The sequence below is a fragment of the Oncorhynchus tshawytscha genome, linkage group LG06 (genome assembly GCF_018296145.1).
Source record: "Oncorhynchus tshawytscha isolate Ot180627B linkage group LG06, Otsh_v2.0, whole genome shotgun sequence".
NCBI classification, from domain to species: domain Eukaryota; kingdom Metazoa; phylum Chordata; class Actinopteri; order Salmoniformes; family Salmonidae; genus Oncorhynchus; species Oncorhynchus tshawytscha.
The window spans coordinates 78,157,761-78,172,546 of NC_056434.1; the positions used below are offsets into that span (position 1 = coordinate 78,157,761).

General features: G+C 46.1%; 1 protein-coding gene across 5 annotated transcripts in view; it reads left to right on the plus strand.

Moving 5' to 3' along the window:
• Positions 1-14,786, plus strand: part of LOC112253545 (girdin) — an 81,460-nt gene that overhangs the window by 44,909 nt on the left and 21,765 nt on the right. For all 5 annotated transcript variants that reach the window (XM_042323636.1, XM_042323638.1, XM_042323639.1 and 2 more), the window contains exons 5-11: positions 628-686; positions 1,564-1,647; positions 2,707-2,847; positions 4,256-4,425; positions 9,643-9,724; positions 14,300-14,458; positions 14,636-14,782. In XM_042323636.1, coding sequence (XP_042179570.1) covers positions 628-686; positions 1,564-1,647; positions 2,707-2,847; positions 4,256-4,425; positions 9,643-9,724; positions 14,300-14,458; positions 14,636-14,782 — 842 coding nt within the window. The remainder of the gene's footprint in view (positions 1-627; positions 687-1,563; positions 1,648-2,706; positions 2,848-4,255; positions 4,426-9,642; positions 9,725-14,299; positions 14,459-14,635; positions 14,783-14,786) is intronic.

A 14,786-nucleotide genomic window follows, 5' to 3' on the forward strand; every position in this document is an offset into this window, starting at 1 on the left:
TACTGGTGGGGATTTACAGTAGTTATAATTGCTGCGTGGCCCTTTTTCTGAATAAACATGCCTGGTTGTCTAAGCCTGTTGTTAGTAATCTGTGTTTATGGCCCAGCTCCGCTCTCTACCCCTGGGGCTGATGAGCTTAACACACACAAACACACAGAGAGAGAAACAAACCACCTGGCTCATTATTTTACAGTATAATCCTACAGATTATTACCTCAGCCTTGGTGAGCTTCCTAACAGCTGTTTTCTCATTTCTTCTATGTGTGGCTTGGCATCATATGATACCTAGCGGATTGGATGGCTGAAAAATACAGTACAGTCTTTTTGGTTGGGGACAGCAAGCATTACCAGTTTTACATGTGTGTAATAGGGTTACCTGAATGGCTCATCTCGTGGCTGTAGTACGCAGCCAATCTGTGAGACCGCGGGGGCAGTTATCTTTTTAGCCTTTTGCAAAAGTTCATGGGATTTGGTTATGAAATGGATTTGAAACTAGGGGCAAATCCCCGGGAAGTTTAACAGCTACAGTCGAATATAAAATGTGTAAAAAGTGTAATCAAATCGATGCTAGTATAATGGTTATCAATGGTAGTAAAACGCTAATTGACAATCTCTTTGTGTCTGCAGAGCAAGGACTGGAGGAGATGAGGAAGCTTTTGTTGCTGTTGCTTGGCTGTGCCGTCCAGGTAAGTCTTAGACTCGCCACCGCCTAAATCATCTGTCAGCAGTCTAATAACATTACCATACTCCTGTAGGATGAACCCTCTTTCTACTACTGTTATAAGTAGCTCTTACTCACTAGTTCCTGAACATCTATAACCCTCGGCATTATTGTTCAGACAAGTGTTAACACAGCTACAGTTTATATGAGTAATGTGAGTCAAATTTGTCATTCTCACTCAGACTAGCTTTAGTTCCCCGTTTCCTCTTCCTCGGCAGTTGGCACTGTGACAGGTGGTCTGTCCTGGCTGTCCTGGTAACAGGTCAGAGAGGGGTCAGAGGGGCTGCTCCCTGAACCAACCCGTGTCTCTGTCTCTGCCCTGAGCCTGGCTGGAGTAACGATGACGATGCATCATACATAACCAGCGCCCTAGCAAGAGAGATGCTAACCTCACACTGTCGTTCTCGTTCACACTTAGCTCACTGTTCAGGGGCTCTGAACAGGCTACTTCTCAAAGACTCCTTAAGGGAAATGTGTATCCGTCTCATCTGTCTGTGTGAAGTCGGTGTTTTTTTCCCCATCATGATTTGATTACAGGTTAAAGGCAAATAAAATAATAGTTAATGCAAAATGTCTGCATTTTTCTAAGCGGACAGTCCTATCTCCCTTACTCTCATCAACAGGAAGGAACAAAGTAGCTGCTCACAACGCATGGTTACCAAATAATATACTAAGAGAATACCTACACATTCCTTCAGACATCGCTTTCCTTAAAGCCAACCAATCACAACTCAGGCCATTCTCCTGTGTTTCGGAAGCTGACCTCAGGAAGACCTCTACAAATGTTCCACTCAGTCTCCAGACTGTCATCCTAACCCCAAACTGCTTATTTTTGTTTGCAGTGTGAGAAGAAAGAGGAGTACATCGAGAGGATCCAGACCTTAGACTTTGACACAAAAGCTGCCATAGCATCTCACATCCAAGAGGTATGAGAAAAAAACACATTTTTGTGAGGGCATCTAGTTAAAACATAAACCCTGAGACCTCTTGTGTTTGTTTTGGGCCAGTTTGTTATGTAACAGCTCAGACACACCAGTAGGATAGTCAAACATTTGCCTGCAGAGAGTACTTAGCATCTCTGAACAGAGTATCGGCAGTCAATCGCTTGTTTATTCACACAGCAAAGACCTTGGAAGTCGTCAGACATTCAGCCTTAAAATACTCCTAACCAGAAGGTGACGCTAGCGTTGTTTGGCAATGCATGTCTGTGTATGTTGCTTATGGTCTAGATTCCAAGCTAGCTGCGCTAATGTTGCAATTATGTAGAAAGCTCTTGTTGATACTAGCCAGATGGCCACAGCTAGATAACTAACAGGCAAGATGACGAAGAAACATTTTCAAATCACTCTCCATAATCCCACACTGCCAGTGCCAGTGTAGCACAACATAACTAGCTAGCTAAGGACACTGCACTAACTTGGCAGCTAACACAGGCAGCTGTTTCATGGAAACTAGCTAATCCATTGTGATTTTAATTATAATGTCAACTCTAGCTACGGTGGTTAGCTAGCTTGGAGGAAGTATTTAGTGTTGTGTGCATTGCATGTGTACTTAGCTAGCTACCATCCCATAGCCTACATAGCATATGAAGTGTGACTGGCTCATCCGTGGGTGTACAGAAAATGCCCTCTTTCCTTTTTTAAAATGTATTGGCTACCCCACGTACGGGTTTGTGTGCTCTGATTGCCCCAAAGTCAAGTTGTTGGTCACTGATGAGCGTTTGCGATTCTACAAGTAGAAACGGTAGGGTCGTCGCTACCAGGTCAGCACGTAGCAGGTACCGCTTTTGTTCTAGCAAGAGAAGGAACGTCCTCCTACTGTGATAAGTACCCTTCAGCATTCTTTCAGCATCCTCTGTGTTTCATGCTTAAAGACACTTCACAGCTGTTTGAGTTAAAGTAGTTGGCTCTCTATTGCTGTCAACACACCTGGGTCTCTGTGTATTGGCTGGCAGAGTGAGATGACTCTATGCTGTTGTTTTGAAGGTGACCCACAACAAGGAGAATGTTGTGGACCTGCAGTGGCTGGATGGGGGCGAGCTGCCCCCAGAGGACCTGGACTCCTTCTCCAGGAACATGGCCTTCCATCTCAAACGCATAGTGGACGAGAGAGACGACCAGCTGGAGGTACATGTCTGAAACATTGGTGCATTTTTAACTCACCCCACAAGAGAGTACAGAAAAGGTTGTCTTAATGAAGAAGGGTGGAAAATTGTTAACAATCTATATAGAGTCTGGATGGTGTCTGTCTGTGCATTTATATGACATGTGTGTGAGTTGAACCTAGAGCAGTCTGATTAAGCATGGCCCACCCATACAACTGCCATGGCCTGGTAGAGCAGCAGTCCCAGCATTCTATTGGCCAGAGGGGCGGACAGGGGAGGGGGGTGGGGTGATAATGATCTCCAGATCTCCTCTGGAAACCAGACGCTCTTCATTAAAAGCCCATTTCCTTGCATGGCCACTGGGTTATAAACGGAGGAGGAGGGTAGTGGGGTGAACTAAAATGACGATGATGGGAAGATATTGTTTGATTTCCTCTCTTTTTCACAGACCATTTAAACCCAATGTTTTTTCCCACTCTTATCTTCAAACCCAGCCCAATTCACCTTTAAACCGTAACAGCATTAGGCCAATTAGTACTTGGCTTTTCATTATGTTTGGGGTTTCCATTTAAGTAACTGGTCCCGGTGTCTAGGTGCTGCTGCTTCTTCCCTCAGAGGCCCGTCCTAATCGGAGTCATGTCCCTAAGCTCACACCTCCCAGACTGAGCAGACAGAAAAGCAGGGCAGCCTGACGCAACATATGGTAGACTATGTAGTGCAAACCACACCCTCAGTATACTCAATCTTCAATACCCTGCCTGACAACTACTTTGACCATCATTGTGATCAATGATCTAACACGGTTGTAAGCAATTTGTTCCTTGACTTCGACTTGGGCCGATCATTTCAAGTAAGGAAGGCGTGACACATGTCTCAGGTATACACTTTGTGTATAAACATGTATATTGAGATGCACCCCTTTTGCCCTCAGAACAGCCTCATTTTGCTTGGGCATGAACTCTACAAGGTGTCAAAAGCGTTTCACATGTTGACTCCAATGCTTCCCCCAGTTGTGTCAAGTTGGCTGGATGTCCTTTGGGTGGTGGACCATTCTTGATACACACGGGAGCTGTTGAGCGTGAAAAACCCAGTAGCGTTGCAGTTCTTAACACACTGGCTCCTACTACCATACCCCGTTCAAAGGCACTTAAATATTTTGTCTTGCCCATTCACCCTCTGAAGGGCACAATCTATGTCTCAAGGCTTAAGAATCCTTCTTTAACCTGTCTCCTCCTTTTCATCTACACTGATTTGAAGTGGATTTAACAAGTGACATCAATAAGGGATCATAGCTTTCACCTTTATTCACCTGGTCAGTCTATGTCATGGACAGAGCAGGTGTTCCTAATGTGTTGTACACTCGGTGTATATGATGTGTGTAGGATACATGATCATAGCCATGGTCTGTGAGTTGTGTTGTGTCCTTCCAGACCATCGTGGAGCTGACCCAGGAGAGGGACTGTGGACTGTACTCTCCCCAGCCGTTCTGTGCCCAGTCGCCCAACGACTCGCCCAGCATGCGCCGCACAGAGAGCCGGCAGCACCTGTCTGTGGAGCTGGCCGACGCCAAGGCCAAGATCAGACGTCTGCGCCAGGAGCTGTAAGTTCCCCCGTTGGCCTTTCACCAGCTCTGTACGCACCCCATTGGCCCTTCTGAGTAAGTCTGTAGTGGTAGACTGCAAAATGTCTGTTGGATCTCTAAACACACCATTGGTTCTCAGAAGTTGTGTAAGCTTCCTACAGGTATCCTATAAGTACTGTGGGTGTCCCATGTACTGTCTAGCAGTGTCTAAATTTGACACTGCATTCAGGCAGTTAACCCACTGTTCCTAGGCCGTCATTGAAAATAAGAATTTGTTCTTAACTGACTTGCCTAGTTAAATAAAGGTCAAATAAAATAAAACATTCACCTGCTGCTTTCCCAGAACTGTGTGCCATTGGAGCTGGGAGCCGTGACTCAGCTCTCTCTCTGTCTTTTGAGGAGTATCTTGTTCTCTGTTTTCCAGTTCATATAGCACTCTAACGCTAACCGGAGAGAACAGCAAAAGCAGGACACTAATTGCAGAGCTAAAAATCATTACATGTCACGGGTATTGTTCGAGGAGAAAACATTTCCTGCAGCCTCTCAATAAGACGCAAGTGGTTCTATGCTACTGTTTTGGCGTGATAGTGCTCGACCTTTTTGCAGTGTCATAATCAACTTCCTCTTCAGAGTCCATTAGCCTTGGCAGAGACAAAGGCCAGTGGTCAGTTTATGAAAGGGAGGGGTTGTTACGATAAGCTTTCTTTGTTTCAGGGGGAAGTGTTTAAGAATGCACAAACTAAGCTGCTGACTCTGTGGATTCTCTTCATCAAGTCCATCAAAAGATTGAAATGGTTTGTCCAGTAATGCTGTTGGCATTCGAACCAGTTCTGAGGTATCGGGCATTTTACGATGATCATAACTCCAGAAGATATCAGTGAAGCTGCTAGTGCTGCACCCAACTAAAAAATGCACTGAGCTTGTCTGATGCTTTAAGCACACTAAAATAATTAGGACAAATGACTCAAGAGGGAGCCAGACCTCAAGATAACCAGAATAAAAAACTGTTAGCTCCTTCTGGTGGTGCTGACCTTTGCGGATTCTGAAGTAACTGGTAATAGGCTACACCAGGGGTCGGAAACCTTTTTCATGTAGAAAGTTTACAATTTATCTTACAATTTCTTCCGATCTGCGTGCCAGTTATGATTTTCATATGCACAATTCCATGCATAACGACTTCTTATCTCCAAATCATTGTTGTGTGGTTAATCTAAATGATTCAAATCTAAAAGTTACTTCTATAGGTATAAAATAAATATCATATGAATCACATTTGCGACGCATGACCTGTCTGCAACGAACCTGAAACATTGTATCAACTATCACCTGTGTCCGGCCTGAAGCCTGCACTAGCAAACTTGCAACATTATATAAATTATTTTGGGTCCTCGTTTCCCATGCAGTGACACAGATGTTTCCACCAAATCAGAGCATGACATTTCGGGGGTTATTGAAAGGGAGGAACTATTGTCATTCTCATAACAGACTTTTGAGGTGAAGAAAATAAATACTTTTGAGAAGCTCCACAGCTCATTAGCCAAGTGGTGGTGAAATACGACAATCAAAAATACTATCAGACATCCCCACATTGGCACAGTTATACATTTGGCCTACTTCTATGCGTAATTAGATCCGCATCCTTACTCAACATAGACAGGAGAGCTCCAAACAAAAGACAATGAATAAATTGACAACACTCGTAAATGGAATGAAATAAACCAAAACTTGTTTCTCACAAGTGTAGCATAGGTTGTAAGCCTTGCAAACAACGTGTCCACTCCGACAATGAAAACAGTAAACGACTGTAATATTTACATATTGAATGCATTAACAGAAATTACTGTAACCAAACAAACATTGTAGATTAGAAATGATGGGGATTAACTGTAAATGTAATACTGACGTATGTAATGGGGAATTGATAGGCACTAACAAAGGACAGACAATTCACACAATGAATGTGCACAAATTGGCATTCTGGAGAGCGATGCAACTCGTGCATCTTAACCACACTCCCCTTCTTCTTGGACTGTGCCATCCCTGCGGCCTCCATAATGGATTAGTCCACTGAGACAGGAGCCAAACAGACATAAAACATGTTTTAGATTTGCGACCGCTCCGCTAAATCTCGGTCGACCAACAGTCTATCGACCGAACAGTGGACCAGTTGACTAAATGGTGTCAGCCATAGAAGCTGCAGACTGTTTCTCTGCAGGAGTGCATATAGTGTAGTCTCCTGTGGAGATGATACATAATCACATACGGCTCCTGTCACCCAGGCCAGTCCTGATGCTGTCTCCGACTGATACCGACTCAGATGTCTGGGGATTTGGCCCAGATCAGATGATTCCATGACAGGGCATTATAGTTCTTCTTTATGTGTCTTTGACCTACAGAGCACAAAATCTATTGAATTCCACTTCTTTTTCTCAGATTTCTGGTCATTGTACACTGTGAAGCACCAACACTCGAGGGAAAGGGATCATTGTCTGTTAAACCCAATACATAGAGATCCACTGTGTTCTACTGTCTACTGATTGCCAGGGAAGGTCCTCCTGAGGGCACAGTAAAATGACCATGTGACCATAGCTCCGGCAGAATATATTTAGAAAATATGCTTAATTTTCATGTTTTTTAACTTCAGTACAAAACCTGGTGTTAAGAGGAATGCAGGAATAGATTGTGTAGATATAGATGACGATATGGCCCCTAAAGACCCAGTCGCAATCTCAATCCTGTCAGGTTCTGTAGAACGACAGTATGGCACATTGTCTAATGTGAATGGTAGACTGTAAAATGTTGGTAGACCATGGTATCACGGTTGTTAGTGACTCAGAGCTGCTGCAGGCTCAGTGCTGTCACCCACACAGGTTCACAGTGGATGAGCAGCTTTGTGTTGAGCCTAGTCTGTCATCTACTCTCTTTATTAGGGCCTAAATGAAACTTGGGGAAACACTCTTAGGTGTTGAAAAGTTGTTTTACTGCTGTGGCGAGACTGAATGTCTGATGACATGATCTATTGTGGGATGAGATTAAAAGGCTCCAGACACACAAGGTACACACTGGAAATGTGTGTGTGCGCCCGCGTGCGTGAACCCTGTGCTCACCAAAAGCAGCTGTAGCAACAGCAGCAGAACGTGAGTTTTATTCCACTCTCAAAGCTAGCTGCTCAAGCCTCTGATTTCAACATGCACATCACAGGAAGTGTGGAACAGAACAGTGATAATAATTCCTCCAGCCAATAGCAGACCCAAGTAGAGATCACTAATCTGGACCAGGGAGACTGGAAAGCATCTCAGCTCATTTGAGGAATGCACGGTCCTCTTCAAGGCTCTGTGTGGCACATTCTTCATTCCTCACCGACCGGCAGCCAGCAGGACTGGCCTCCCTCAGCCTCAGCAAGCCCCAACCTGCTCCCAAGCCGAGTCGCTGTCGCATCTAAATAAACAGCAGGAGGCCATACAAATTGCATTTAGGTTGCATTGCCTGTCTATTACGGCGTCACAATAGAGCAAATCCATTAACAGAAGAACCTGATGTTGTGATTTGGGCTCTATTTGCTGCTCATGCTGGGTTGAGGGGGTCTGAAGTCAGTCTAGTCAGAGACATGGGGAAGAAAGGAATCTATTGGCATGTTACACAATTAACCAGATGTTATCTGGATTTGCTGGATTATAAAGAGCCGGTGGAACCAAAGCAAGGCAGCTCTACAGTTAGAGATTTGCATGTCATGGAAAGTTGGTTGTGAGGTCATTTGTAGGTTGTTTTTGTGGTCCTATTTTGTATATTTCAGTTGAAATATGTTTGTATCATTTGGTAAATAACCCTATCCCCGGCCCCCGACCCACACACACCCATAAGCAAACCAGCTGACCTGGCCCAGTAAGGAAAGAGGTCCATGGATTCCTTTCTGCTGGGTACACATCTAAGTAAAAATTCCAGTGTCTCAAGGCAACTTTAAAGAAAACAGAAACAAATATTTGTGTGGGACAGTTATGGGTTTGTTTGTGAGGAATGGTGTTTTTCAAATGCGTACATATGTGAATGTGTTTTACAATGTCTCTCTTTTTTTCTCTTGCACCCCCCTTCTCTCTTACTCGCTCTCTCTCTTCTCCCTCTCTTCTCTCTTCTCTTTCTCTCTTCTCCTCCTTCTCTTTCTCTCTTCTTCCTCCTTCTCTCTCTGTCTTCTCCCTCCTCTCTCTGTCTTCTCCCATCCTTCTCTCTTCTCATCCTTCTCTTTCTCTCTTCTCCTTCTCTTTCTCTCTTCTCCCTCCTCTCTCTGTCTTCTCCCTCCTTCTCTCTCTGTCTTCTCCCCCCTTCTCTCTTCTCTCTCTTCTTCTCTTTCTCTCTTCTCCTCCTTCTCTTTCTCTCTTCTCCCTCCTCTCTCTGTCTTCTTCCCCCTTCTCTGTCTTCTCCCCCTTCTCTGTCTTCTCCCTCCTTCTCTCTCTGTCTTCTCCCCCTCCTCTGTCTTCTCCCTCCTCTCTCTGTCTTCTCCCTCCTTCTCTCTCTGTCTTCTCCCCCTTCTCTGTCTTCTCCCCCTTCTCTGTCTTCTCCCTCCTTCTCTCTCTGTCTTCTCCCCCTTCTCTGTCTTCTCCCCTTCTCTCTTCCCCCTTCTCTGTCTTCTCCCACCCTTCTCTCTCTCTCTTCTCCCTCTCTTCTCTTTCTCTCTCTCTTTTCTCTCTTCTTCTCTCCTCTCTCTCCAACCCCCTTCTTCTCTCTCTCTCTCTCTCTTCACTCTTTTCTCCCCCTTCTCTCTCTTTTCTCTCTCTCCTCCCCCTTCTCTCTCACTATCTTTTCTCTCTCTCTCTTCTCCCCCTTTCTCTCTCTCTCGGTTTCTCATGTTTGTCTCTCAATCTCTCTCTTCTCCCCCTCGCTTGCTTTCCCTCTCCCCCTGTCTTTCCCTATCTCCCTCTCTCTCTCTCTCTCTCTCTCTCTCTCTCCCCTGTCTTTCCCTGTCTCCTCTCTCTCTCTCTCTCTCTCTCTCTCTCTCTCTCTCTCTCTCTCTCTCTCTCTCTCTCTCTCTCTCTCTCCCCTGTCTCTCTCTCTCTCCCTGTCTCTCTCTCTCTCTCTCTCTCTCTCTCTCTCTCTCTCTCTCTCTCTCTCTCTCTCTCTCTCTCTCTCTCTCTCTCTCTCTCTCTCTCTCTCTCTCTCTCTCTCTCTCTCTCTCTCTCTCTCTCCCTGTCTCTCTCTCTCTCTCTCTCCCTCTCTGTCTCTCTCTCTCTCTCTCTCTCTCAGGGAGGAGAAGAGTGAGCAGCTGCTGGACTGCAGACAGGAACTGGACAACATGGAGACTGAAAATAAGAGGGTTCAGCAAGAGGTGCAGGACAAATCTACCTACTACAGCACAGAGCCATACAAAACAACTCAATACAGCACAGAGCCATACAAAACAACTCAATACAGCACAGAGCCATACAAAACAAATCAATACAGCACAGGGCCATACAAAACAACTCAATACAGCACAGGGCCATACAGAACAACTCAGTACAGCACAGAGCCATACAAAACAAATCAATACAGCACAGAGCCATACAGAACAACTCATTACACCACATGGCCATACAGAACAACTCAGTACAGCACAGAGCCATACAGAACAAATCAATACACCACAGAGCCATACAGAACAACTCATTACACCACAGGGCCATACAGAACAACTCATTACACCACAGAGCCATACAGAACAACTCATTACACCACAGGGCCATACAGAACAACTCATTACACCACAGGGCCATACAAAACAACTCAATACAGCACAGGGCCATACAGAACAACTCAGTACACCACAGGGCCATACAGAACAACTCAATACAGTACACAGCAATATATAACAACTCAGTACGGCACAGAACTGTATTAAATGGCTACCCAGGCTATTTGTACCCCCCCTTTTCTACACTGCTGCTACTCTCTGTTATTATCTATGCATAGTCACTCTAATAATTTTACCTACATGTACATATTACTTCAATTACCTCAACTTACCGGTGCCCCCGCACATTGACTCTGTACCGGTACCTGCTGTATATAGCCTCCACATTGACTCTGTACCGGTACCTGCTGTATATAGCCTCCACATTGACTCCGTACCGGTACCTGCTGTATATAGCCTCCACATTGACTCTGTACCGGTACCTGCTGTATATAGCCTCCACATTGACTCTGTACCGGTACCTGCTGTATATAGCCTCCACATTGACTCCGTTACCTGCTGTATATAGCCTCCACATTGACTCCGTGCCGGTACCTGCTGTATATAGCCTCCACATTGACTCTGTACCGGTACCTGCTGTATATAGCCTCCACATTGACTCTGTACCGGTACCTGCTGTATATAGCCTCCACATTGACTCCGTACCGGTACCTGCTGTATATAGCCTCCACATTGACTCCGTACCGGTACCTGCTGTATATAGCCTCCACATTGACTCCGTACCGGTACCTGCTGTATATAGCCTCCACATTGACTCCGTACCGGTACCTGCTGTATATAGCCTCCACATTGACTCTGTACCGGTACCTGCTGTATATAGCCTCCACATTGACTCCGTACCGGTACCTGCTGTTTATAGCCTCCACATTGACTCCGTACCGGTACCTGCTGTATATAGCCTCCACATTGACTCTGTACCGGTACCTGCTGTATATAGCCTACATTGACTGCTGCTGTATATAGCCTCCACATTGACTCTGTACCGGTACCTGCTGTATATAGCCTCCACATTGACTCTGTATACCTGCTGTAGCCTCCACATTGACTCCGTACCGGTACCTGCTGTATATAGCCTCCACATTGACTCCGTACCGGTACCTGCTGTATATAGCCTCCACATTGACTCCGTACCGGTACCTGCTGTATATAGCCTCCACATTGACTCTGTACCGGTACCTGCTGTATATAGCCTCCACATTGACTCTGTACCGGTACCTGCTGTATATAGCCTCCACATTGACTCTGTACTACCTGCTGTATATAGCCTCCACATTGACTCCGTACCTACCTGCTGTATATAGCCTCCACATTGACTCTGGTACCTGCTGTATATAGCCTCCACATTGACTCCGTACCGGTACCTGCTGTATATAGCCTCCACATTGACTCTGTACCTGGTACCTGCTGTATATAGCCTCCACATTGACTCTGTACCGGTACCTGCTGTATATAGCCTCCACATTGACTCCGTACCGGTACCTGCTGTATATAGCCTCCACATTGACTCTGTACCGGTACCTGCTGTATATAGCCTCCACATTGACTCTGTACCGGTACCTGCTGTATATAGCCTCCACATTGACTCTGTACCGGTACCTGCTGTATATAGCCTCCACATTGACTCTGTACCGGTACCTGCTGTATATAGCCTCCACATTGACTCTGTACCGGTACCTGCTGTATATAGCCTCCACATTGACTCTGTACCGGTACCTGCTGTATATAGCCTCCACATTGACTCCGTACCGGTACCTGCTGTATATAGCCTCCACATTGACTCTGTACCGGTACCTGCTGTATATAGCCTCCACATTGACTCCGTGCCGGTACCTGCTGTATATAGCCTCCACATTGACTCCGTACCGGTACCTGCTGTATATAGCCTCCACATTGACTCCGTACCGGTACCTGCTGTATATAGCCTCCACATTGACTCCGTACCCTCCACATTGACTCCGTACCTGCTGTATATAGCCTCCACATTGACTCTGTACCGGTACCTGCTGTATATAGCCTCCACATTGACTCCGTACCGGTACCTGCTGTATATAGCCTCCACATTGACTCCGTACCGGTACCTGCTGTATATAGCCTCCACATTGACTCCGTACCGGTACCTGCTGTATATAGCCTCCACATTGACTCTGACTACCTGCTGTATATAGCCTCCACATTGACTATATAGCCTCCACATTGACTCTGTACCGGTACCTGCTGTATATAGCCTCCACATTGACTCTGTACCGGTACCTGCTGTATATAGCCTCCACATTGACTCTACCTGTGTACCGGTACCTGCTGTATATAGCCTCCACATTGACTCTGTACCGGTACCTGCTGTATATAGCCTCCACATTGACTCTGTACCGGTACCTGCTGTATATAGCCTCCACATTGACTCTGTACCGGTACCTGCTGTATATAGCCTCCACATTGACTCTGTACCGGTACCTGCTGTATATAGCCTCCACATTGACTCTGTACCGGTACCTGCTGTATATAGCCTCCACATTGACTCCGTACCGGTACCTGCTGTATATAGCCTCCACATTGACTCCGTACCGGTACCTGCTGTATATAGCCTCCACATTGTTATTTTACCGCTGCTTTTGAATGATTTGCTACGTGTTACAGCGTTGACATTATGTGTGCCACAGAATGTCAACACTGCTGAGTAAACAGAGGGAGTCAATTACAGCTGATGTCAGACAGAGCTCCCAAACCACATCACATGACTTAGCAACAGCATTACACCACTTAATACATCAATACACATGATCTGTCTGCCATCAACCAACGTGTCTCTCCTGAACTCCAGCTACACACTACAGTATCTGTCTGCCATGAACCAACATGTCTCTCCTGATCTCCAGCTACACACTACAGTATCTGTCTGCCATGAACCAACGTGTCTCTCCTGAACTCCAGCTACACACTACAGTATCTGTCTGCCATGAACCAACGTGTCTCTCCTGAACTCCAGCTACACACTACAGTATCTGTCTGCCATGAACCAACGTGTCTCTCCTGAACTCCAGCTACACACTACAGTATCTGTCTGCCATGAACCAACGTGTCTCTCCTGAACTCCAGCTACACACTACAGTATCTGTCTGCCATGAACCAACATGTCTCTCCTGAACTCCAGCTACACACTACAGTATCTGTCTGCCATGAACCAACGTGTCTCTCCTGAACTCCAGCTACACACTACAGTATCTGTCTGCCATGAACCAACATGTCTCTCCTGAACTCAAGCTACACACTACAGTATCTGTCTGCCATGAACCAACGTGTCTCTCCTGAACTCCAGCTACACACTACAGTATCTGTCTGCCATGAACCAACGTGTCTCTCCTGAACTCCAGCTACACACTACAGTATCTGTCTGCCATGAACCAACGTGTCTCTCCTGAACTCCAGCTACACACTACAGTATCTGTCTGCCATGAACCAACGTGTCTCTCCTGAACTCCAGCTACACACTTTCACACATAAGCGATACACTAACCGTGCTGCTGAGCTATGCCAGATGTGTCACACAAAGCTGGCCCAGACCACTAGACCAAAGCTCCACCCATGAGACCTCATGTCACCTCTGGTGTCCTGACTGCCCTCAGAGTTATACAACACATCAAACCATTGCCACCACCTTCTGTTTTACTTTCTTAATCATTAGGTTAATGCCCTTAACCAATTAGCAGCTGAGCTATTTATAGCTTGGCTAACCCCTTAGATGTTGTCTTTGTTGTAAACATAATTTGCAGCGTTAGGGAGTAGGGCCCACCACAACAACATGGCAGAGCTGCTTATAATGTGTGTGTGTGTGTGTGTGTGTGTGTGTGTGTGTGTGTGTGTGTGTGTGTGTGTGTGTGTGTGTGTGTGTGTGTGTGTGTGTGTGTGTGTGTGTGTGGGGTCATTTCAAATCCCTCTTCCAGAGAAGATGACTGACTCATGACACTATTGACTAAGAGGAGCTTCAGCCTGCCTCTGTGTATTACTGCCATGTGTGTTTACCTATATGGTGTCCACCTATACAGTCCATGGCGTGTTTGTTTACCAATATGAATTTTGCCTGGCACAATGCATGTATATAGTGGGAGTCCGTGTGAAACAAATATCTTGTATGAGTGTGACACTGACATGTAGTGTTTCGTTTGTCCCCTCCAGAGCCTGCAGTTGTTGTCGGACGCCCGTTCTGCCAGGGCATATCGTGACGAGCTGGACGCTCTGAGGGAGAAGGCCGTCAGAGTGGACAAGCTGGAGAGTGAAGTGGGACGCTACAAGGAGAGGCTCTACGACATTGAGTTCTACAAAGCCAGAGTAGAGGTACGCCAAACAAAGAAATAGCACCCAACAAGCTTGACGTGTCAGTGAAGCATTCATTGGGTGGAACATAAATGTATTGACCTGTTGTCCCAATGTTGGTTGAATGCGTGGTTGTGGGGATGGTAGTAGTGATATGGCTGTGGTTGACGTATGTGTGAAATCTGCTGGGTCCTACAGGAGCTGAAGGAGGACAACCAGGTTCTGCTGGAGACCAAGGCCATGCTAGAGGACCAGCTGGAAGGAACCAGGGCTCGCTCTGACAAACTCCACGAGCTGGAGAAGGAGAGCCTGCAGCTCAAATCCAAGATCCACGACATGGAAATGGTAA